This window comes from Nicotiana tomentosiformis, chromosome 8 (genome assembly GCF_000390325.3).
Source record: "Nicotiana tomentosiformis chromosome 8, ASM39032v3, whole genome shotgun sequence".
Classification (NCBI taxonomy): Eukaryota; Viridiplantae; Streptophyta; class Magnoliopsida; order Solanales; family Solanaceae; genus Nicotiana; species Nicotiana tomentosiformis.
Window position 1 is genome coordinate 7,074,472 of NC_090819.1, and position 25,383 is coordinate 7,099,854.

The 25,383-nt window shown below is 38.6% G+C and overlaps 1 protein-coding gene and 1 non-coding gene across 2 annotated transcripts; both read right to left on the reverse strand.

Moving 5' to 3' along the window:
• Nucleotides 1-338: 338 nt before the first annotated feature.
• TRNAF-GAA (transfer RNA phenylalanine (anticodon GAA)) lies at nt 339-411 on the reverse strand. Its single transcript has one exon. It is a non-coding gene; the product is annotated as a tRNA-Phe (tRNA).
• A 22,747-nt stretch (nt 412-23,158) lies between these two features.
• LOC138897030 (nuclear matrix constituent protein 1b-like) lies at nt 23,159-24,718 on the reverse strand. The gene is made up of 3 exons (XM_070182984.1): nt 24,089-24,718; nt 23,798-23,989; nt 23,159-23,731 (listed from the first exon to the last, which is right to left on the reverse strand). Exons 1-3 carry the CDS (start codon nt 24,716-24,718, stop codon nt 23,159-23,161), a joined length of 1,395 nt encoding a protein of 464 aa, XP_070039085.1.
• Between the last annotated feature and the right edge of the window lie 665 nt (nt 24,719-25,383).

Here is a 25,383-nt window from a genome sequence, read left to right on the forward strand (position 1 = left end):
ATGTAGTTTATTAGCTTAACCGAATTCAGTATTTCTCGACGCAGAATGTGATATACATTAAAATTTTAACAAATATTATATTATTCGCAACATGTTGATTCCATCAAATTAAAATTCTATATCCGCATCTAAATTTCTTCGCGAACTATTCCAATACTCAAGGTTGAGGATAAGTCAAAGTTTCAACTAAAATGACTTAATCAATTCTAATTAGCGATGAACAAAAATAAAAAATGGAATTTAACTCAACCCAATAAAAAGATAGATATGACTTAGCTCCATGTTGTAATTGATATTCATAGTCTGATAAATAAATCGAAAGTTGAAACGAAAATGAATGCGGTGAACGTGGATCGAACACGTGACCTTCAGATCTTCAGTCTGACGCTCTCCCAACTGAGCTATCCCCGCTTGTTTGTACATTTATTTATTAAAATCTAGAAGTTCTAGATCTAATTTTGAAACAGTTGCCCCCGGAATCGACAATTAACGTACAATAACAACAACCCCCAAGTATAATCCCACAAGTGGGGTATGGGGAGAGTATGATGTACGCAGTCTTACCCCTACCCTGGAAGGGCAGTCAGACTGATTCCGATAGACACTCGGCTAAAAAAGGTGAAAGAAGCCCTGATAGCAAGTAATAACAAGACAAATAATTAGAAAACTAAATCGAAAATATCAACAGAAAATATAAAAGAGGTACCGATAACAAGTAATATCACGACAATATATTTAGAAAACTAAATCCAAGGCAGCAAACGAGAATATGAATGAAATACTGCTAGCAAATTACGGAATTACCAATAACAAGTAATAACGGAACAAGACATGCGAATATAACAAACTAAGAAAATTCAATTATAGACGTATAAATATTTAATTTTGTGCCTCACATAAGTGATACAATTGTGTGCATAATTGCCTATATCCATGATTTTGGATTCACAAATTCAGTTATCAAACATATATAGAAAAAGTCATACAACTAGTGTCAGTTGTCTAAACGCACAACCCTGCTACTGCAATAAAAGTTACTGCAAAAGTACTCTTCGAAAATTTGAGCAATAGACACTTGTTTTCCATGAATCAAGAACTTAATATGCACGTTAAATGAGTTCCAATGAATCAATTCCTCAACTTTGGTTTAGAGTAGTAACTCTCCTTTTCATATAATATAGTTAGCGAGGGTTCTTTAACATGCACGTAATTAACATCATTTTTCCAAGAGTTCTAAGTTCTATGCATTGACGGTAAAAAGTATTTACACTATAATAATATTTATTAAGTAATTACAGGTAAATTTCTTGATAAATATTACTCCTTTCGATTCACAATAAGTAACTTTTTTGTCTTTGGCACACCCCTTAATAAAATACAAACTCCTAGAAAACAAATAAGTATTTTGACTAAAATTACCTTCAATTAAATTTTGCATATTTTTAACTTGACACATTGAGATATGTAAATAGGGGTAAATTTGAAAAACTATAGTTAATTCATTCTTGATTATGTAAAAAGGACACTTACTTTGGACCAAAATAAAAAGGCCAAATGGTCACTTATTATAGACCGGAGGAAGTACTTACTAGTTAATACTCTGATAAAAATAACAATTGACCGTCTATTATAGGTCAACATTCACTGATAGTGTAAAAGAATCTTTATACTATAATTTAAATGCTTTTTCAAAATCCATGATTTTAAGAAGCATATGTGAAAGTCATGAACTATTTTGATCATTAACATTATACTCAATGTAACAGTTGGGCTGTTGACTTAATTATTATTGGAGGGAAATTATCTATATAATCCCTTCTATTCAGTTCTTCACTTCTCAGCAAAACTATAGCATTTCCCTTTAAATTGAAAAACTTTTGCATATACTTGGAAATGTTTGCTAAACTTTTGCCTCTGCTTTTTATACTCTTAATTGGAGTTTTAATGGGCAGCATTAGTGCTAGAAAATTATCAAAATTTTCTATTGAGGATGCAAAAATGGTTACTGATTATGAATTAAGATAATGGTGGACTCAGAGGCGGATCCAGGATTCGAAGGTTGCGCGTGCCACCATGTTATGCATAGAGTATATATGTCAGTAGCTACAAAGACAGATAAGGAATAATGGGTCGGTTCGCTTAGTTTTTGGTTAATTTGTATAGGCCTTTCATTCACAAAGCAAATACGTTTGATTTTAGTTCAAATTCTTAACGCTTAATTTAAACACATTCTAAATAAAAATGCAAAAGAAAAATAATATTTCATGAAAGAGCGCTTCCAATATAAATATTTGCTTAAAGAGTAGCTTAACTACACTATATGTTCTTTGTTTGACTAGATTAATTTACTTGTATTGTTCTTTGTTTATTTTTTCATCTTAATTGTTGAGTTATATGACAATTATTTTTAAAGAAAAATCTTCAACATTCAACCTATGATATTCAACTCAAAACAACTATCAATCAAGCTATTTAATTTTTTTTCAAAACCCAATAAAAGATATTATTCAAATTATATTCCAATATATAAATTAATATCGTTTCATTAAAAATAAAAAAATTTATATGCTAATTAAAATTAATCCAAATTACCTATAGAAAATAGTTGTTCATAAAGTAAGGTATAATGATTGAAACAAAATGAGGACTGAAATTTAAAAAAATGAAGAAGAGAGACTTAGCAAATAATAAAAGGAAGAAAAGGAGGAAAGAGCCGAAAAAGAGGTGAGGCCCTCGGGCTCAACTGAAAATAAAAGAAATCTTAATAAGTAGAAAAAATAAAAAATCAAAGAAGCTATTCCAACAGGGAATGACATTCATGAGGCCAAAGAAAGCCTTCAAAGGGAAGGCTGAACCAATGTCACCCGCTTCCACTTTGTAACTTTTAAGTGTCACTTTATCCATATATACGTTTCTTCACAGAGATATTATGTACATGGTAAGAATTTTAGCGAAGCGAGCGGGTACCGTAGTATCCCTAACTCATAAGGTAGATCTGCCCCTGATGGTGGTGGATTAGTTGCAGCACGTAATGTAATTGCAATTTGTTTATATTTGTCACAGAGGAGGACCTAGGATTTGAAGTTTATGAATTTTGAAATTTTATCGAATTCATAGCTCGTTTTAATTATTTGATTTGTAATTAAATATTTAAACATATTAATAAATTTACTAATACAAATACAACATTTAAGCAAGCTACTGTCGTTCGAGCCCGTACGTAATACTGCAGCTCCGCTTTGGATTTGTGCGGAAGCGGTTTTATTTTTATTTTAAAAAATAAAGGTTTTATTTTTATTTGTTTCTTTAACAGAATATTTTGTCATTTGAATTTAAACAAAAATTATAGTAATTAAAGGATTCAAAAATAACAAAAACGCTATATTTGATATTTTTGAACCACTTTTACCGCTACACAAAGTATTTTATATTTTATTTCAACGGATTCAAAGGTTGTGTCTACATTTACAAAAAAAAAAAAAAAAGATTAATTATACCCCATTGTATAGTATAATTTTGGACGAATTCCCTTCCTTACATGCAGAGGCGTATTCAGGATTTGAATTCTATGGTTCAATTTTTAAAATTTTTAGTATTGAACTCATTATATTGTTAAAGTTATGAGTTAATATCTACTTTTTGTTCCTATTTTAGATAATTCTTATCCATGAATTTATGTTCCATATTGAAAATACAGGGTTCAGATGAACATGACATCACTGCACTAGTTCCGCCCCTGCTTACATGTGGGTGCTCCACTGTAAGAATACACATAGGGTTTGTTGAAAATTCCTAAAGCGACTTGCTTGTATTTTTCAAACCAATATACGAACAATATGCTTTTAAGAATATTGATTTCACGCCTCGAAGCCTTTCTTTGATTCTGTTTATTCTTTTCTAACAGGAAGTGCCGTTGGTGGGGTGCTAATGTTGGAATAGGAGGGAGGTTGGGTTTTGGGGCAGGACCAAGTGGGTGAGGAATTGAAGGTCGATTTGGAGTTGGAATTAGTGGGGGATTCAGAGTTGGTGGTGGCAATGGCGCGGCCGTAATGGAGGAGTTGGTGACGCTGGACTTAGCGGTGACATTGGCTCGTCACCTTGAATAAAGGGGCGGAGCTAGAAGGTTATTAACTCCGCCTCTACTTGAACATGGAGACGGAGCTAGAAGGTTATTAGCTCCGCCTCTACTTGAACATTTGTCGAACACCTGACTCGAAAATTCAGAGTTCATGAGATGTTAATAGTGATCCACCTAAAGAACTTCTACTAGTTTTAGGCTCTTTTAATGTATACTACATGTTTTATCATGTGATCGATGTTTTGTTGCAACGATATTTAGAGGAGTATAACTTCTATACATTGACAGTACTGTCTTGTTACCTAAAAAATATTAATTATAGATAAACACTTATAAAAGTGAGATTAGTTAACTAGAAATAGAGCAGATTATTTAATACAATAGGTTACATTTGGTTGTGTAAGAAAATTATGCACGATCAATATATATAAGTCTAACATATTTACCATAAAGACATGTAGTCTAATGGTACCGGTGAGAATTTCTACATAATAATTGTGAGTTCGATTCCCACTATTTCCTTTCCTAATCTCCTATGTAATGGAAAAAGAATTTAAGAAAAATTTAAATCCTATTTAAAGAAGATCAACTCTTGGTACTTGAATGAGATCCTTGATACAAAACAATATTTCGAGTTGGTAGATAACTGAAACCGAATTTAAATTTGTCAAATTGCAACTTAGTTTTAAGAAAATTGTAAGATTGTAAAAAGAAATTTTATTATAATTCTTTTGAAAATCTCATTCGTAGAAATACAGATCAAATGGAATGCAGAACCAAAGGAATATGAATAGAAAATGCATAAAAGGTTTTGGATGACTTTTTTAAAACTTTTTACAACCTAATATCCTTATCAAAAAGAACTTGTTACTACCTAATATTTTTCAGTAGCTTCAGTAGATAACTGAGAAAATTCGATTTCAACTAATAACCAAGATTAATAGCAAAATATAATATAACCAAAGAAAAGAAAGGAACAAAACAAGTCTTCGTATAATACACTCAAAAGTCTATTTAAACAGTTACCTAATCACTATATTATGTAAGTGCAACGACATAATATAAGATCATATATTACCACTCATCAATTCTTTTGCACATGGCTAAATATAGCAGTACTTTAGGTTGGTTTCCACAAAGAGCAACCTAGAGCTTTGCCTTTTGTGGTGATTAACAAAGTCGCCACCAATACTGAAAATTTTAATTTCTTTAGTGCTTCAATAGCGAAAAATATGAAAGTGAGTTATTGAAATTAATTAAATTATAATTTTTTTCCTAATATATATTGCTCAAACCAACCTATTTTCATTTTTATTTTTATTTTACATATACTTTTTGTGAACATTTTTCGTTAAGGCTTGGACCAATGTAAATGTGTATCTGCCCCTATTGAATTGTTATTATTAAGTTTTTTGGCGACTAAACTTTTTCACAAAAAATAAATAACAAAATAGATTTTAGGTAAGTCAGCTACTTCAAAGAACTAAGTATAACAATTTACTTTTGGTGGCGACTCCATTATTGCCACTAAACGGCATCACCCAAAAATCTTTTGTGGCGACTAAATGGTCGCTACTAAGAAGCGTCACCAGAAACCTTAATTTTAGGTCGGTTTCCAATTCGGGAGGCGTCCTAGATTATTACCTTTGGTGGCGACTATTATTGATCGCCAATAATATTGTCACTAAAAACTTATTTTCTTCGGTGCACTAATAGTAACAAACATGAAAGTGAGTTGTTCGAAGCCAAGTAAATTGATCTATAAATTATTATTTAAATCATAAAAAGTATTGGCTAATCCAATTTTTTTGTTTTTGTTTTTACATATAACTTTTGTGAAAACTTTTTGCCAAAACTTGGATCAATGTAAATGTGCATCCGTCAATGTTGCGTTGTAATTATTATTTTATTATTAAATTTTGTGGCAACTAAATTTGCGCCATAAAATTGATTTTACATGTTCTTCAGATATTGTAGACGTTCTATAAAGCTACCTATATACGGTCAAAACCGGTTTCGACCTTCGTACGATTGGTGAAGATGGATCGAAGAGCGTCTTCATAATATTGAGGTGAGATTTGAAGAAGGCACGAACGAGCTTCGAGTTTTGAGGTCAGATTAAATACCGAGCTCGACGTCATTATCGAACTTGAGTCCAAATCGAGCTATGATGAGAAGCGATGGTATCAAGCTTCAGAGCCAGAGACCAATACCGAGTCCAATCAAGATCGAGCCAAGATATAAGAACCGTTAAAGCCGCACTAAGAGAGAGAATCTCGGCGGAAATTAGGAAAAACTTGATTTATCATGGGTTCCCCACTATGTATTTTTTATTATATCTAAAGTAGAATCCCTCCACTATAAGAGGGATGTCTATTATTTCTGTAGAGGAATCAGGTCATTAATATACTGTAACTCAAATATTGTTGATACATTCCCATATTAAGAGATTATCCTTTTTAGCTTCATACATAATTTCATTTTGCTTGTTCATAAATCATCTTTCTTTTAACTCGGTTTGTATCTTTTCTTTATAGTCAATATTCGATATTTCTACTTACTCTTACAATTTGTGTCAAGTTATTCCACATACGCTTAGAACTACGTACAAATTCAACTCATCTGTTTTTCGGATAAACAGTTTGGCGCCCCCGTGGGGCTAAGGATAACAATGGTTATTTGATATGAATTTGCAAAACACACCATTTTACGCTTGTTTTTGAAAATATCTTTTTTTCAGATTAGCAACGACGAGATCTCAATTAAATGGCCTTACCTATCCACAATGAAGCTGGCCTTCAAGGTGATAACAACAACTTGACGCCCAGGGCCGAAAGGCCGCTTGTCGACGCCGTTGGAGCTCGAGTCTGTCACGACCCAAACAGATGGGCTGCGACGAACACCCGGTACCTTACTCAAACGAGTACCAACGTAACATATCTTTCGTATCATACTATCATAGGTAATTGAGCCGAAGAGGCTGTCGTGAGATAAGTAGAATAAAACATGAGGAAATACTCAATATAGGGTGACCCAACTTGATATACCGACTTATACATATGACGTACTAGCCTATAAGGCCATACCAGTATCCATATACATGACATCTGTCTACAAGCCTCTAAGAGTACATAAATATCATAAAGGTCGAGACAGAGCCCCGCCATACCAAACAATACATATTCAAATCATACTGATCAAATAGGCAACTCCGGAGCAAGTGATCGCACAAACACCTTATGCTGAGATGATAGCCTACTAGGAGAACTCTTAACCTGTCTATTGGGACCTGCAGACATGAAACGCAGCATCTCCAGGCAAAATGGACGTCAGTACAAATAAAGTACCGAGTATATAAGGCATAACAGTAGTATATAAAAGACATGAAAGAAACATGGAGTAAAGAACTCAACCTGAAATTCTGAACAGCTCTGTGAATCATGAAAATTTACAATGCCATGCATATGCATATAAATGTCATACCATTTATAAGTATATGCGTCCATAACATCATCAATCCTTTGAGGGCATCCCATCATATCATCTCGGCCACTGTGGGCAAAATCATCAATGTATACCAGCTGATCAGGTGGTGGTGCGTATATAACGCCGTAACCTTTTTCTCATATCCCATATATATATAATATATGCATATATAACGTCTTCTGGTCATGGATCAATGTACATGTATAAATGCATGAAATGCATAATAAATACATTAATAAGATTTCTCGAATATCATAAAATCAATATGCCTTATGGACAAACTTTATCAAATACATATTTTTCTAAGACCCATGAATAGATGATATAATAATAATTCACATGGAAAATCAAGAATATACACACCCATAGTATTTCTATGAATAGAGTCATTTATGAAAGTTGTGTATTTTGCTCGTTTCGTTTGTATCATTTGGATCATGCCAAAAAGAAAGAAGGGATAGCCTTAACATACCTTAACTCCGTTGAGCCCTTAATACCTTCCAAGAAATTATTCAAACAACTCAATTAAATCTACCACATCATAAGGAGATTCAAAATCAGTGCTGAGTAAAGGCTAAGTCCGCAACTTAAACTAGTAGCTCGTTTACGTAAATTTGGGCAGCATCTCCCCTGTAACTAGGCCCTCCTCCAATACCATAATATACCAACAACAACAAGAATACAACAATAACAATATGTAAGTATCATTTTCCAACCTTTTCTCCATCACAATATATCACAAAACAGCCCACACACCCTAATCACTTCATACATAAAACGACAACTAAAGTAGTGTCAAACAACTTAATAAAATATAACGACGAACGACCAGCCCACAATTCCGTCATTATGTGATGTTTCTCCACACCATTTGTCCTCCAAAAATTTATTAAATAGTTGAAAAATATACAGCCCAAAGACAACATGAAACAGCCTACCAAACACTCCAGTACAAGTCAAATAACTCAAACTTACGGCTTCCGATCACCGTCCCGTGAGTTCTAACTATTAGAAAATGAATTTATCAACATTCCTTTATATTTAAACACTTAAATACAGAAAGTACATATTTTCTTAACTATGAAGTACCTTCCAAAATTCAAACTACAAAGAAAAAGAGAGGCGATATAGCGATACTTACGTCGTAGGGATCGTTTTAATGTTATCGCTTCTTGATTCCGTACCCGGGATGATAATATTGTTTGAAGCTCTTGCAGAGAGCTTAAGAGTAAAGTTAGGGGTGTTATTTGGGCGAGCTCTATGGAAAGATGGAGAAAGAGACGAGATGGGATGTAAAAATCCCATTTATTTAAAAGTAAAAAAGGTGCTACTTGGCACCTTATGATTGGCGCTTCTTCCAATGCTTATAACTTTTTATCCCTGTGTCGTATGAATGAATGGTTAAGTACGTTAGAAACTACATTCAAGATCTTCAATTTGGTATATAATATATCCCAAAAAGACCTCATATAGAACACGAAACATATTTCTCAAAAAGCTCTGTTACATGCCAAATCCTTAGTCGGTGCTTCCGCAACTTTAATCCGATTTTTATCAAACTTCATATTTTCTATCCAAACATCATATATAGCCATATTATGACTTTAAAATTATTTAAATCATGATTAAAAAGCCTCATATTCATTAAGTCACCTTGGGACGCACAGGGTGTAACAATCTTTCCCCCGTAGAAACATTCGTCCTCGAATGTTAAACTCCCATAAATCTATAGAAATTTTGGCAGGGTCTCCTATGTTATGTTACTACTACCAACTTGTCACACAGTAAACCCAATAATACAAATCCGCATAGGGCCATAATCATCAATAACACTAATGGCCTCACACGACCAATAACAATAACTAACATCAGAATCAAGTATCATATACGTACCTAAGGGCTGTGATGTCTCAGTCTGATCCTCCTCCGGAAGTGGAAAAAAGTAAGGATACCTAGTCTTCATTCTTCTTCAGCTTCCCAAGTCATCTCCTCTATATTATTATTAATCCAAAGTACTTTAACTGAAGCTACATCCTTAGTTCTTAATCTCCAAACTTGTCTATTTAGTATAGCAATGAGAGCTTCCTCATATGATATCTGCTCTGTAACCTGAACATCGTCAACTAGAATGACTTTAGAGGGATCTCTAATACACCTACGGAGCATAGACACATGAAATGCTGGATGTACATACTCCAATTTGGAAGGCAATTCTAACTCATATGCTACTTGGCCTACTCTGCATATAATCTTATAAGGTCCAATGTACCGAGGGCCAAGCTTTCCTTTCTTACCGAATCTCATAACGCCTTTCATCGTTGATATCTTTAGGAATACCCCAGTCATCTACCTGAAACTCCAAGTTTCATCGTCGATTACCTGCATAGGACTTTTGACGACTCTGAGCTGCTTATAGCCTTTCCCTTATAAGCTTAATCTTCTCAACTGCCTGTTGTACCAACTTTGGTCCTACTAACTTAGTTTCTCCAAACTCTAACCATCCTATAATAGACCTACACTTTCGTCCATAAAGTGCTTCATGTGGAGCTATCTGGATGATTTAATGATAGCTATTATTATATGCGGACTCAATAAATGGAAGATGATCATCCCAACTTCCTCTGAAGTCCATCACACAATCCCGTAGCATATCCTCCAGTATCTGAATAGTACGTTCAGCCTGACCGTCTGTCTGGGGATGAAATGATGTACTAAAACTTATCTGAGTCCCCAATCCTTTTTGGAAGGACCTCCAGAAATTAGTTGTAAACTGAGCACCTCTATCTGAGATAATAGATATAGGGACACCATGAAGTCGTACTATCTCCCTAATGTAAAGCCTTGCATAATCCTCTGCTGAATAAGTAGTCATGACAAGCAGAAAATGGGTTGATTTTGTTAGTCTATCGATAATAGCCCATATAGAATCACACTTACGTTGGGTACGAGGTAAGTCTATGATAAAATCCATATTAATCACTTCCCATTTCTAAGTCGGAATCTCTATAGCCTATAATAATCCACCGGGTTTCTGATGCTCAATCTTAACCTGCTGACAATTTGGGCACTGAGTAACAAACTCTGCTATATCCTTCTTCATTTTGTCTCACCAATATATTCCCCTGATATCATGATACATCTTCGTCGCTCCTGGATAAATAGAATAATGAGAATAGTGAGCTTCTCCCATAACCTGCTGGCGCAACCCTGCCACATTAGAACACATAATCGACCTCGATATCTGAGGACTCCATCTCCTGTAATCTCAAATGGTGTATTCTCTTTTTGAGGGGATGTATATCTGTAATGAGCTAGCACAGGATCCTCATACTGGCGTTCCTTCACTTCAGTTACTAAAGAGGATGTTGTTGTGTCCTAAATAGTAACTCTGGTATCACTTGAGTCCAGTAATCGAACTCCAAGACTAGCTAGCTGATGAATCTCATGGGCTATCCCACACTTCTCTGGCTATAAATATGACAGGCTACCCTTAGATCTACGGCTGAGGGCGTCGGCTATTATATTCGCCTTCCCCAGATGGTATAAAATAAATCAACGCCATAGTCTTTCAGTAGCTCCAACCATCTCCTTTGGCGTAAATTCAATTCCTTTTGATTGAAAATATATTGAAGGCTCTTATGATCCGTATAGATATCAACATGAATGCCATAAAAATAGTGCCTCCACATCTTTAGTGCATGAATCACTGCGGCTAACTCTAAATCGTGGGTCGGGTAATTCTTCTCGTGCTTTATTAGTTATCTTTAAACATAAGCAATTACTTTTCGTGGTCGTTCTGCCACTTGTTGCATGAATACATGGCTTATCTCATTGCCCACAAATACTGGAATTTCCTGTAACTCATATGATCTCAAATATCATCTTTTGATTTTTTTTTCTTCTTCCCGTTCATTAGTAACGATATGTGCCAATTTCTTATGGCGTGCATACAATGTTGTAGTGAGACTGTTGTTATAAGATCATTTCTTTTTTATGTCACTATACTTAAGTTGAAGCCTTCTTCCTTATTTCCTCAGCTAGTCTTTCTTTGTAGACTTAGGGGGGACCCTTTGACTCCTGTAAGGCTACGATCTTATTACATCGTATACTTGAAAGAATTTTTGACGTTCTTACTCGCCTATAATTATCCTTAATTACTTACCTCCGCGCCCTTGTGCTCGTAAGGTTGATTCTGAACTGAATGTTTTTGGATTGTCTTCTCGGTGGCACCATTTTTTTTTTCGTACACTTATACGGTACCTTTAACAACCTAACTCCTATTTGCATATTTCTCAAGGATTACGATGTCATCATATTTGCGAGACTGAATTCCCTATGTTGGGTTTCGCTATGTTTATCTTGCACAACCTGCTGATTTGTCTATATCCTCTTATTTAGCCATGGCTAGGCTCTTCCTGAATCAACTACTAACTACACGTTAGTCCATTCTCATATATATATATATATATATATATATATATATATATATATATATATATATATATATATATATATATTCTACGTAATCTCTCTTGGGTTATATCCTTTATCTTAACTTTAACTTATCTCGCACACTGGCTCCTTATGTATCCAGTGTTCATTTGCACTTATTTATCAATAACATCTAGTTATGGAACCCTTACTGTCTCTCCCCGTCGTCATGATTACATACTGTTCTGGAATCGTATCATATCCGTAGGATCTAAATAAATGCAATCTCATTCCTTTCGCCTTTCTACCACATTCTTCCTTTACTATTCCATAGTTACCTTAACCACACAACTCCGACTTAATACCATATCACACCATCTTCCCCCTTTAGGGGAGTACTAACATTTATTGCTATGAAGATTTACCTATAAATGTTTCACATCTTCATATTTGGCGTCTTTTCACATCTTCACGGACTCTTACTTGCCTTGCGGTAACCCTTATGTACGAGGGATAATTTAATTTCTTACACACAAAGGTGGCACCTAGTATAACTGGCACACTTAACTCTACTCACAACACTTGTTTTAGGGAAACGTCTTCTTGAATGACCTTTAAAAGTTATTCTTCTGTTGTCCATTCAATTATCGCCCGGAACACGATCTCTGAAATTCTCACGATGTCAACTATTATACAATCCTTCGGTCTCGAATTCATGTTCAGTTTATCTTATTCACTAGCCCATACTATTTTCTATTACTCCGGGGTCTAACTTTTCCTTCTGGTAATCACATATGATTCACCAACTCATTTCTCGAAATGGGGACATGACCTTATGTCTTATACTCTTTTATTGTCTCAAGGCATGTAACTTCTTGTCTTTTCCTTCACTTGACTATAGAATCTGTAGTCTTGTCATATTTTGATTTACCGTTATCATCTATTTATCACATCTTACTCATAATACTTCATTTACTTTCTTCTTATTCTCCTGCTAATATTTATGTCTATCACCTTATTATGAAAACTTCTTAAAAAAATTCTTTCACTTTTAGCCCCCCTTGATTCAACTCACTGGCTCTTCGGGTCGCCTAACACTCTCTCTTTACTAGGGACGAGAGCCATACAAAGGTAAATATTTATCCCTTCTAGGATTTCAATGCCAATCTTCTGAAATTTCTGAACATTCTAGTATTCATATCTGATTGTACTATTCTAGAGTGCGCCATCTGGGTGTCTCACAAGGAGAACCATTACCATGTTTGCAATATCCCTCGGAAATGTGAGTTAATGATAACAATCCATCCACAATTTTGGGTTACTCTAACCCCAGCTGGATGATGATATCCCATCCTTCTCTTAAATTATATCTGTTAGCTCCCATATGACATAATTGAGATAGGTGTGACCAATTGTATATATCTATGTTACTGTTGAAAGCAACTCAGAATGTTTATATTTCTCTGCCTGAATTGTAAATACAGATAATCTTCACTAACTGGGTACCTCGTATCCTTCTTCACCTAGCTTCTTTTACTTGTTGAAACTTGTATCTACTTTTTGATTCTCTTGTTGCTATTTTTTTTACCATAGGGGTAGATAGATATTCATGCCTTAGGACTCCTTATCAAGAGGCTCACGCGTCGTAATACACACATATCTACTTAAGGCCTTACATTTACTCATCATAAGCATGACGCAAAATAGAGTTCCTTTGACTCAACTCTTCCACAACCACATTCAATCTCTTACCAACTGTCTTTCTGGATGTAGATGTCGTTGTATAACAAATAAAATAGAATTTAGGAATTTGAATTTCTTACAATTGAGCTCTACCACACGATCTAGAGTAAGAAGAAAGAGTGACAATCCTAAATGCCTTGTAGCCTCCTGCTTATAAGTGTGGTGCACAACACACCCATAAACAAGACTCTACTAGACACGGCTTGTAGACTCCCTAGGACAGAACTGCTCTGATACCACTTTTGTCACGACCCAAACCGATGGGCTGCGACGAGCACCCGGTACTTTACCCAACCAAGTACCAACGTAACGTATCTTTTGTATCATACTATCATAGGTAATTGAACCGGAGAGGCTGTCATGAGATAAGTAGAATAAAACATGAGGAAATACTCAGTATAGGTGACCCAACTTGATATACCGACTTATACATATGACGTACTAGCTTATAAGGTCATACCAGTATCCGTATACATGACATCTGTCTACAAGCCTCTAAGAGTACATAAATATCATAAAGGTCGAGACAGAGCCCCGCTATACCAAAAAATACATATTCAAATCATACTGACCAAATAGGCAACTCCGGAGCGAGTGGAGTGCACAAACACATTCTGCTGAGATGATAGCCTACTAAGAGAACTCTCAACCTATCTATCGGGACCTGCGGGCATGAAACGCAGTATCTCCAAGCAAAAGGGACGTCAGTACAAATAAAGTACCGAGTATGTAAGGCATGACAATAGTATATAAAAGATATGAAAGAAACATGGAGTAAAGAACTCAACCTGAAATTCTGAATAGCTCTGTGAATCATGAATAGAGTCATTTATGAAAGTTGCGTATTTTGCTCATTTCGTTTGTATCATTTGGATCATGCCAAAAAGAAATAAGGGATAACCTTAATATACCTTAACTCCGTTGAATCCTTAATACCTTCTACGAAATTCTTCAAACAACTCAATTCAATCTACCACATCATAAGGAGATTCAAAATTAGTGCTGAGTAAAGGCTAAGTCCGCAACTTAAACTAGTAGCTCGTTTACGTAAATTTGGGCAGCATCTCCCCTGTAACTAGGCCCTCCTCCAATACCATAATATACCAACAACAACAAGAATACAACAATAACAATATGTAAGAATAATTTTCCAACCTTATCTCCATCACAATATACCACAAAACAGCCTACACACCCCAATCACTTCATACATAAAACGACAACCAAAGTAGTGTCAAACAACTTAAAAATATATAATGACGAACGACCAGCCCACAATTCCGTCATTATGTGGTGTTTCTCCACACCATTTGTCCTACAAAACTCCATTAAATAGTAGAAAAATATACAGCCCAAAGTCAACACGAAACAGCCCACCAAACAGTCCAGTACATGTCAAATAACTCGAACTCACGGCTTCCGATCACCGTCACGTGATTTCTAACCATTAGAAAACGAATTTATCAACATTCCTTTATATTTAAACACTTAAATACATAAAGTACACATTTTCTTAACTATGAAGTACCTTCCAAAACTCAAACTACAAAGAAAAAGAGAGGCGATATAGCGATACTTACGTCGTAGGGATCGTTTTAATGTTATCGCTTCTTGATTCCGTGCCCGGGATGATAATATTGTTTGAAGCTCTTGCAGAGAGCTTAAGAGTAAAGTTAGGGGTGTTATTTGGGCGAGCACTCTCGAAAGATAGAGAAAGAGAGGAGATGGGATGTAAAAATCTCATTTATTTAAAATTCAAAAAGGTGCTACTTGGCACCCTATGATTGGCCCTTCTTCCATTGCTTATAACTTTTTATCCGGGTGTCGTATGAATGAACGGTTAAGTACGTTGGAAACTACATTCCAAGAACTTCAATTTGGTGTATAATATATCCCAAAAAGACCTCATATAGCACACGAAATATATTTCTGAAAAAGATCTGTTATATGGCAAATCCTTAGTCGGTGTTTTCGCAACTTTAATCCGAATTTTCTCAAACTTCATATTTTTTATCCAAACATAATATATAGCCATATTATGACTTTAAAATCATTTAAATCATGATTAACAAGTCTCATATTCATTACGTTACCTTGGGACGCATAGGGTGTAGCATAGTCGACGTGCCATTAGACGTTAATTCGCATGTGGCCATTGAGGCAAACCTACATTCTGAACCTGAAAATAACATTCATAGGGGTACTCGATCTGCAGTTCGAGATACCCATAACATTGAGGAAAACGGAACCAGCTATAGTAAGGTTAAATGAGCAAGAGTCGGGGATTAATCCCGAAATTTCTAAGATGTTCGAAGAACGGACCAAACGAATAAAATTAGGAGAAAGGAGGATCGAGTCAAACGACAAAAAGGTGGAAACATATAACTCCAGGGTTGATCAGCTCCCGGGGGCACCATCAATATTGAAGGGCTTAGATTCCAAAAAATTCGTACAAAAGCCTTTCTCCCCAAGCGCGCCTCCTAAAATCGATCCCAAAGAAGTTTTGCATGCCTGATATTCCTAAATATAACGGAACTACCGACCCCAATGAACATGTCACCTCTTACACATGTACCATTAAAGGGAACGATCTAGAGAACGATGAAATTGAATCCGTATTATTGAAGAAATTCGGTGAAACCCTGGCAAAGATAGCAATGATATGGTATCATAATTTATCATCCAATTCTATCGATTCTTTTGCTATGCTTACAGATTCTTTCCTAAAAGCACACGCTGGGACCATAAAGGTTGAGACCAGGAAGTCGAACATGTTCAAGGTAAGACAAAAAGATAACGAGATGCTAAGGGAGTTCGTATCTCGTTTCCAAATGGAACGAATGGATCTACCACCAGTCACAGATAATTGGGCTATTCAGGCTTTCACTCAAGGTTTGAACGAACCAAATTCGATGGCTTCACGACGGTTGAAGCATAACCTAATAGAGTACCCAGCTATTACTTGGGCCGACGTGCATAATCGGTATCAATCGAAAATTAGAGTCGAAGACGATCAGTTGGGTTCTGGACTCGCTAACATCAATCGAGAACAAGGGCTGATCAGGGAACGATACTGACCATATAGTGGAGACCATAGGGGGAATGAATCGAGACGTAACCCCGGACAAGGGCAATAAAATAAATGATCGAGGTCAAGGGTCACGGGGGCTGATGAACAGAAATGGGTTTGATAGGCATACCGGACCTAAGGAAGCACCACGGTTATCGGAGTATAACTTTAGCATCGATGCATCCGCCATCGTGTCGGCTATCGGACGTATCAAAGACACTAAATGGCCTCGACCCATGCAGACCGATCCTGCCCAGAGGAACCCCAATCAAATGTGTGAATATCATGGCACCCATGTCCACAGAATGGAAGATTGCAGGCAACTAAGAGAGGAGGTATCCCGGTTATTCAATAAAGGGCACCTTCGAGAATATTTAGGCGACAGGGCCAAAAACCATATCAAAAACAGGGATTTCGGTAGGCAAAATGAACAAGAAGAACCACAGCACATCATCCACATGATCATTGGTGGCATCGATACCCCTCAAGGGTCAGTGCTTAAACGCACTAAGACATCGGTTATGAGAGAGAAGCGACCTCGAACTCAGGATTACGCACCCATAGGAACTCTGTCCTTTAATGATAAAGATGCGGAAGGAGTCATGCAGCCTCACAACGATGCACTGGTAATATCCGTACTTATAAATAAAACTAAAGTTAAGCGTGTGTTAATTGATCCAGGTAGCTTGGCCAACATTATTAGATCGAAGGTCGTAGAACAGCTCGGTCTACAGGACCAGGCCATACCCGCAACCCTGGTTCTAAACGGATTCAATATGGCATGTGAAACTACCAAAGGCGATATAATTCTACTGATAAACGTGGTCGGGACCATCCAAGAATTGAAGTTCCACGTAATCAAAGCCGATAGGAGGTACAACGCCCTTTTTGGAAGGCCATGGATCCACAATATGAGAGCCGTACTTTCGACCCTCCACCAGGTTCTTAAATTCCCAACATCGGAGGGAGTCAAAACAGTGTACGGAGAGCAACCGGCCACAAGAGAAATGTTTGCCATCGAAGAAGCAATTCTGATATACTCGCCTTCATCAACAAAGGGGGATCGTGATGCCAAATAGAAGTCACAGACGTCAGCTTCGACCCAACTAGAAAATCAGAAGATTGACGAAGATGATGAGCGAGGGATCCCTCGATCCTTCGTGGTCCCCGATGATTCCGACGCTACCCAATCAACGGTTGAAGAACTGGAGCAAGTCATACTAATCGAATATCTGCCCGAACAAAGGGTATACCTGGGAACGGGATTAACCCCTGAACTCAGGAAAAAGCTTATTAAATTTCTTATTGATAACATAAATTTTTTTGCTTGGTCCCATTTAGACATGACAGGGATCCCACCGGAGATAATGACGCATCGGCTAAGCCTGGACCCTAGGTTCAAACCGGTGAAGCAAAAAAGAAGACCCCAGTCCGAGGTAAAGCATGCATTCATAAAGGACGAGGTAACTAAACTTCTAAAAATAGGGTCCATTCGGGAGGTGAAATGTCTCGAATGGTTAGCCAATGTAGTTGCAGTCCCTAAAAAAGGGAACAAACTTAGAATGTGTGTAGATTATAAGGAATTAAATAAGGCGTGCCCCAAAGATTCTTTTCCGCTACCTAACATCGATCGCATGATCGATGCCACAGCCGGCCACGAGATCCTTACTTTTCTCATTGCCTATTTCGGGTATAATCAAATCCAAATGAACCCGGAGGACCGAGAAAAAACTTCATTTATCACCAAGTATGAAACATATTGTTATAATGCCCTTCGGGCTAAAACATGCAGGAGCTACTTACCAACGCCTAGTAAATAAAATGTTCGAGGAACAAATAGGTAAATCATGAAAGTTTATATTGATGACATGCTAGTTAAGTCCCTGCGCGCAGAGGACCATTTGGCTCATTTGCAGGAAACGTTCGAGATTTTAAGAAAATACAACATGAAGCTCAACCCCCGAGAAATGTGCTTTTGGGGTCGGTTCGGGCAAGTTCCTTGGCTTCATGGTATCGAATCGAGGGATTGAGATCAACCCCGATAAAATTAAGGCTATCGAAGACATCATCGTCGTGGACAGTGTAAAAGTCGTGCAGAAGCTAACTGGACGGATAGCTGCCTTAGGCCGATTTATTTCGAGGTCGCCGGATCAAAGCCACAGATTTTTCTCTATACTCAAAAAGAAGAATGATTTCGCCTGGACCCCTGAATGCCAATAGGCATTAGAGGAATTGAAGCGATACCTATCGAGCCTACCACTGCCCCACACTCTAAAGGCAGACGAGAAACTTTACTTGTACTTGGCAGTATCGAAAATCGCGGTAAGTGGTGTCCTAGTTTGAGAAGATCAAGGTACGCAATTTCCCGTTTATTATGTAAGTCGACCTTAGGAGAAGCATAAACTAGATATCCACACTTAGAGAAATTGACACTTGCTATAATGAGCGCCTCTAGAAAGTTAAGACCATACTTTCAATGTCACCCCATATGCGTATTAACCACTTACCCACTTCATAATATTTTGCACAAGCCTGAATTATCGGGCCGATTACCAGATGGGCCGTCGAACTCAGTGGGTACGATATCGAATATCAACCCCGGACGGCCATCAATTATCAAATTTTAGCGGACTTCGTGGCCAATTTCACGCCAACCCTCGTACCCGAAGTTAAAAAGGAACTCTTGTTAAAATCAGGTACACCATCGGGGGTATGGACCCTCTTCACAGACGGTGATTCGAATGTGAAGGGGTTCGGGCTAGGCATCATTTTGAAACCGCCCACAGGTGGCACTATTAGGCAATCTATCAAAACTTCTAGGTTAACTAACATTGAGGCCGAGTACGAGGCCATGATTGCAGGTCTCGAGCTAGCTAAAATATTGGGGGCAGAAGTCATTGAAGCCAAGTGTGACTCTTTATTGGTGGTGAACCAAGTAGACAAAACCTTCGAAGTTTGAGAGGATAGAATGCAGAGGTATTTGGACAAATTGCATGTAATTTTGCATCGTTTCAAGGAATGGACTTTACAACATGTACCTCGAGAACAAAATAGTGTGGCTGATGCACTTGCAAATTTGGGGTCATCCGTCGAGGAAGATGAGATCAGCTCGGGGACTATCATTCAACACTCGAGACCCGTAATCGAGGAAGGTCACGCTGAGATAAACTCCACAAGTCTAACTTGGGATTGGAGAAACAAATATATAGAATACTTCAAGAACGGGAAACTTCCATCGGACCCAAAAGAGTCAAGAGCTCTATGCACAAAAGTTGCACAGTTCACCTTATCCAATGATGAAACGTTGTTTAGAAGGATGTTGGATAGTCCACTGGCAATATGTTTGGGACCGGGAGATACTGACTACATCCTACGTGAGATTCACGAGGGCACTTGTGGAAATCATTCCGGTGCCGATTCATTAGTCCAAAAAATAATCAGAGCAGGATATTATTGGATCGATATGGACAAAGATGCAAGGGAGTTCGTTCGAAAATGCGATAAATGTCAAAGACATGCACCTATAATTCATCAACCCGGAGAACTTCTCCACTCGGTCCTATCTCCTTGGCCTTTAATGAAATTGGGAATGGACATCGTTGGCCCTCTCCCATCAGCCCCAGGTAAGGCTCAATTTATTTTTCTTTATATGGGTTGAAGCACAGGCTTTCGAAAAAGTTAGAGAAAATGAGGTAATAGACTTCATTTGAGACCATATCATATGTCGGTTTGGGATGCCATCCGAAAATGTATGCGATAATGGAAAGCAATTCATCGGAAGCAAAGTGACCAAATTTCTCAAAGACCACAAAATCAAAAGGATCCTTTTGACACTTTATCATCCAAGTGGAAATGGACAGGTTGAATCGACAAACAAAATGATCATCCAAAATCTTAAGAAAAGATTAACCAACGCTAAAGGAAAATGGAGAGAGATACTACCCGAGGTCCTGTGGGCATACCGAACAACATCAAAATCCAGTACCGGAGCAATACCATTCTCATTGGTTTATGGCGCCGAAGCTTTTATCCCGGTTGAGGTCAGAGAACCTAGCGTTAGATTTCGGTATGCGACAAATGAGTCGAATAACAAAATAATGAACACGAGCCCTGAATTATTGGATGAAAAACGAGAAGCAACTCTCGCCCGATTAGCCGCCCAAAAATAGCGGATTGAAAGATACTATAATCGAAGAACCAATCTTCGCCATTTTAAGATCGGGGACTTAGTGCTGAGGAAAGTTACCCTCAACACCCGAAATCTGAACGAAGGAAAACTGGGTCCGAACTGGGAAGGATCGTATCAGGTCCTCGAAATCGTCGGTAAAGGATCCTACAAGTTAGGTATAATAAACGGAAAGCAACTATCAAGCAATTAGAACGTGTCGCACCTAAAACGATACTACTGTTAAGGTACAACCTCCTATGTTCATTTATATTTCGAAATTAATCCTTGCAGGTGTTCGATCAGAAATAGGAATGGATTATTTGGCTCGAAGCCTTTAGGCTTGAAAGCACACGTTACACGTTTTTTCCCTTTGACCAGTTTTTGTCCCAAATGGGTTTTTCGGCAAGGTTTTTAATGAGGAGACCATTGATCGTGCTAACTTAGTACAATTCAATAGTATCCGAGGCCTCTTTACAATCAACCTCGAATACTGGGGTCATTACCCTCAGATATATCAAGTAAGTTCGATTATCAAGTTCGATGCAAGGAAACAATATGGTTTCGATAGGAAAAATTGTAAGAGCCAAATGGTCAAAACGAACCATGCTCGTGTAGTTTACTCGATAACTGGTACAAAACATGAACACATGTATAATGACATAAAGTGAAATTTCTTCTTTGCCGATATCTCACGTCTCAAAATCCATCCTCTATTTTATGATCTATTATGCAAACAGGATTAAGGGCCGACCATTACCCCATAAATCGGAGACTGCCAACCGAAAAATCAACAAGACCAAGCCCCACACAAGCCTACGGGCTACCTTACTTCGAGTTTGAGCAAATCACTCACTCGGCTACTAAGACTACGGGCTAACATTAATTCGAGTTCGAGCAATCACTCACTCGACTACTAAGCCTACATGCTAACTATTACTTCGAGTTCGAGCAATCACTCACTCGACCAATAAAAGCCTAAGGGCTACCTTACTTCGAGTTCGAGCAAAGCACTCACTTGACTGAAAAGCCTACGGTCTACCTTACTTCAAGTTCGAGCAATCACTCACTCGACTACTAATCCTAACATTACTTTGAGTTCGAGCAATCACTCACTCGACCAATCAAAGTCTAAGGGCTATTCTTACTTCGAGTTAGAGCAATCACTCACTTGACTACTAAAACCTAAGGGCTACTCTTACTTCGAGTTCGAGCAATCACTCATTCAACTACTAAAGCCTAAGGGCTACTCTTACTTCGAGTTCGAGCAATCACTCACTCGACTATTAAGCCTAGGGGCTATCTTACTTCGAGTTCGAGCAATCACTCACTCGACTACTAAGCCTACGGGCTAACATTATTTCGAGTTCGAGCAATCACTCACTCGACCAATCAAAGCCTAAGGGCTACTCTTACTTCGAGTTCGAGCAATCACTCACTCGACTACTAAAGCCTAAGGGCTACTCATACTTCGAGTTCGAGCAATCACTCACTCGACTATTAAGCCTGCGGGCTACCTTACTTCTAGTACGAGCAATCACTCACTCGACTACTAAGCCTACGGGCTAACATTACTTCGATTTTGAGCAATCACCCACTCGACTACTAAGCCTACAGGCTAACTATTACTTCGAGTTTGAGAAATCACTCACTCGACCAATCAAAGCCTAAGGGATACTCTTACTTCGAGTTCGAGCAATCACTCACTCGGCTATTAAGCCTACGGGCTACCTTACTTCGAGTACGAGCAATCACTCACTCGACTACTAAGCCTACGGGCTAACTTACTTCGAGTACGAGCAAAGCACTCACTCGACCAATAAAAGCCTACAGGCTAACTATTACTTCGAGTTAGAGCAAAGCACTAACTCGACCATAAAGACTACGGGCTACACTACTTCGAGTTCGAGCAATCACTCACTCGACCATAAAGCCTGAGGTCTACTCTTACTTCGAGTTCGAGCAAAACTCACTCGGTTATAAAGACTATAAGGTCCAAATTCGATCAAATTGCCTAGAGCCTCGACCTTATGAAAACTTTCATAAGGCATGAATGAAACAAAACCTTCACAAGGCAGAAATAAAACAAAGATAAGTAGGGAAAGTAAAAGATATTTATGTATATATGAGAGTATTTACAACGTCCGATCATGACCCTACACAAAAAATCAAAATGGGAAAAATCCTAATTATCTACGGGGGTAGTCTCTTCTCCATCGGGCTCCACCCTGCTATCAGACCCACTCTCGCTCCCATCGTTATCACCATCGAAAGCCAAGGCTCCAGCATCAGCTTCAAGCTCTTTAGCCCTTTTTATCTCTTCGGTAAGATCGAAACCTCGAGCATGGATCTCCTCGAGGGTTTCCCTCCGAGATTGGCATTTGGCGAGTTCAGCAACCCAATGTGCTCGAGTCTTGGCGGTCTCGGCTGCCTCTCTCGCTTGTACCTGAGTGGCTTCAGCATCGACCCGATAGACGGCCACGAATGTATCAGCATTGGCTTTTGCTTTTTCGGCTTCAGATATGGCCTTGGCAAGTTCGGAAGCCAACCGAGCCTCGAGCTCCTCTATTTTTCTTGCTTGAACTGAGCTCCTCTCCTTCATGCCTTGAAGTTGACTTCCGGCCGATGATAATTGGGCTCGAGCAGTTTCTTTTTCTGCGGCGAGACGGTCCATGCCATATTTCCATCCCAAGGCCTCTGCCCTTATCGTATCGACCTCCTCACGAAGCTTCCCAATCACCTCAAGCTTCTGTTGCAGCTGTGAGATCGAAATATTAGCCACTGTTCCAGAATCGAGCCCATGGGTTTTTAAGATTATCATTACCTGCTCGGTCAGGTCGGTCTGGTCTTGATGAGCCCTGGCCAACTCGGCTCGGAGGTCCCTGATTTCCTCTTCCCTTTTCCCACATAGGAGTTTAAGGGTGTTTCTCTCCTCCGTAACCCTTCGAAGGTCGGCCTCGTACCGACTCAGTTCGGCTCGAGACCGAGAGCATGCTTCTCGATGAACCGATGAGGCCTACGAAGAAAGAAGAAAAGAAGTTAGAAAAGAATAACAAACATAAAAGTGGTATCAGCGAAGGGAGTTAAAACTTAACCGATTCAGAGCTTGTTGTACTTCGCAAAAATGGCTCGACACATCACTAGGGCCAACGATATCCTCGACACTGGTAAACAAATCACGGAAAGGGTCCTCCCCCTCATGAGATCGGCCTACGTCGAGGGTCCCCAAATCTTGGGCTTCCTGAATCGCCCCTTCGTAAAAAGCAGGGAGAGTAGGCGATTCCCTGATTACTATTTCCCCAAGCGACTCGCTTGGGGCGTTCTCTTCAATTCGAAGAGCTTCGGGACTGGCCCCTTCAGATATACCCACCGTTTGTTGACTTCGGTGGGAGGCATCCTCGATCTCTAATGATTCGGGGACTCTATCTGAATCTCTCTCTGATATCCCCTCAGTTTGAGGCGGAGCTTTATAAACCACCATCGATCCAGCTACCTTTGGGGCATCGATGGTTTTTTTCACTCGGGACACCAGAATGGAGCCGTCGTTTTCTTCTTCTTCTTCGTCTTCATCCCTCAGACGCCGAGCAGATTCTTCGATCAGAGGGATAATCTTCTTCATCGGCTTACGAGCCGTCCTTGTCTTGGGTTCTGGATCCTCGGAAGTGGAGGCTCGTTTTCTCTTATTGCCCTTCGTCGGTTTCGGAACTGAGGCCGAAGTCTCTTCCTCACCAAATGGGGGCCTCATAAACGCATCTTTTACCAAACATACGCACAAGAAAAATGGTTATAACCATCAAAGACATGGGAAAGAGGCCAACCATGATTTTTGGCCTCCCATCGGCCCTTTGACAAATCACGCCACGAGCGCTCGGCGTATGTAGAGGTCAAAGCCAAGTCCCGTACCCAGCTCTTAAGGCGCTGCATTGCAAAAGGGGATATCGGTGAGAAAGAAACGAAGGGGAAAACAATAGGAGATAACAACAGAATTATACTTACGCTTAATATTCCATTCATCGGGAAATAGCATTTTCTCGGCCGGAATTAGGTCCGAAGTCTTCACTCGAACGATCCTGCCCATTCAACCTCGATCCTTGTCCTCGTCTATGCTCGAGAGAAGCACCTTAGTAGACCAGCGCTGGATTTTTATTAACCCACCTTGATAGAGGCGGGGGCTGTACAGTCTAATAAGATGGTCGAGGGTGAAAGGTATCCCATCGATCTTGTTCACGAAGAAGCGGATCAGAATAACGATCCGCCAAAATGAAGGATAGATTTGGCCTAGGATTATTAGGTATTGGCGGCAGTAATCGATAACGACAGGGTCAAGGGGGGTCAATGTGAAAAGGTAAGTATAAACACTTAAAACCCATTTCACATAAGTAGTGATATCTTCTTCGGGAACCGGGATTA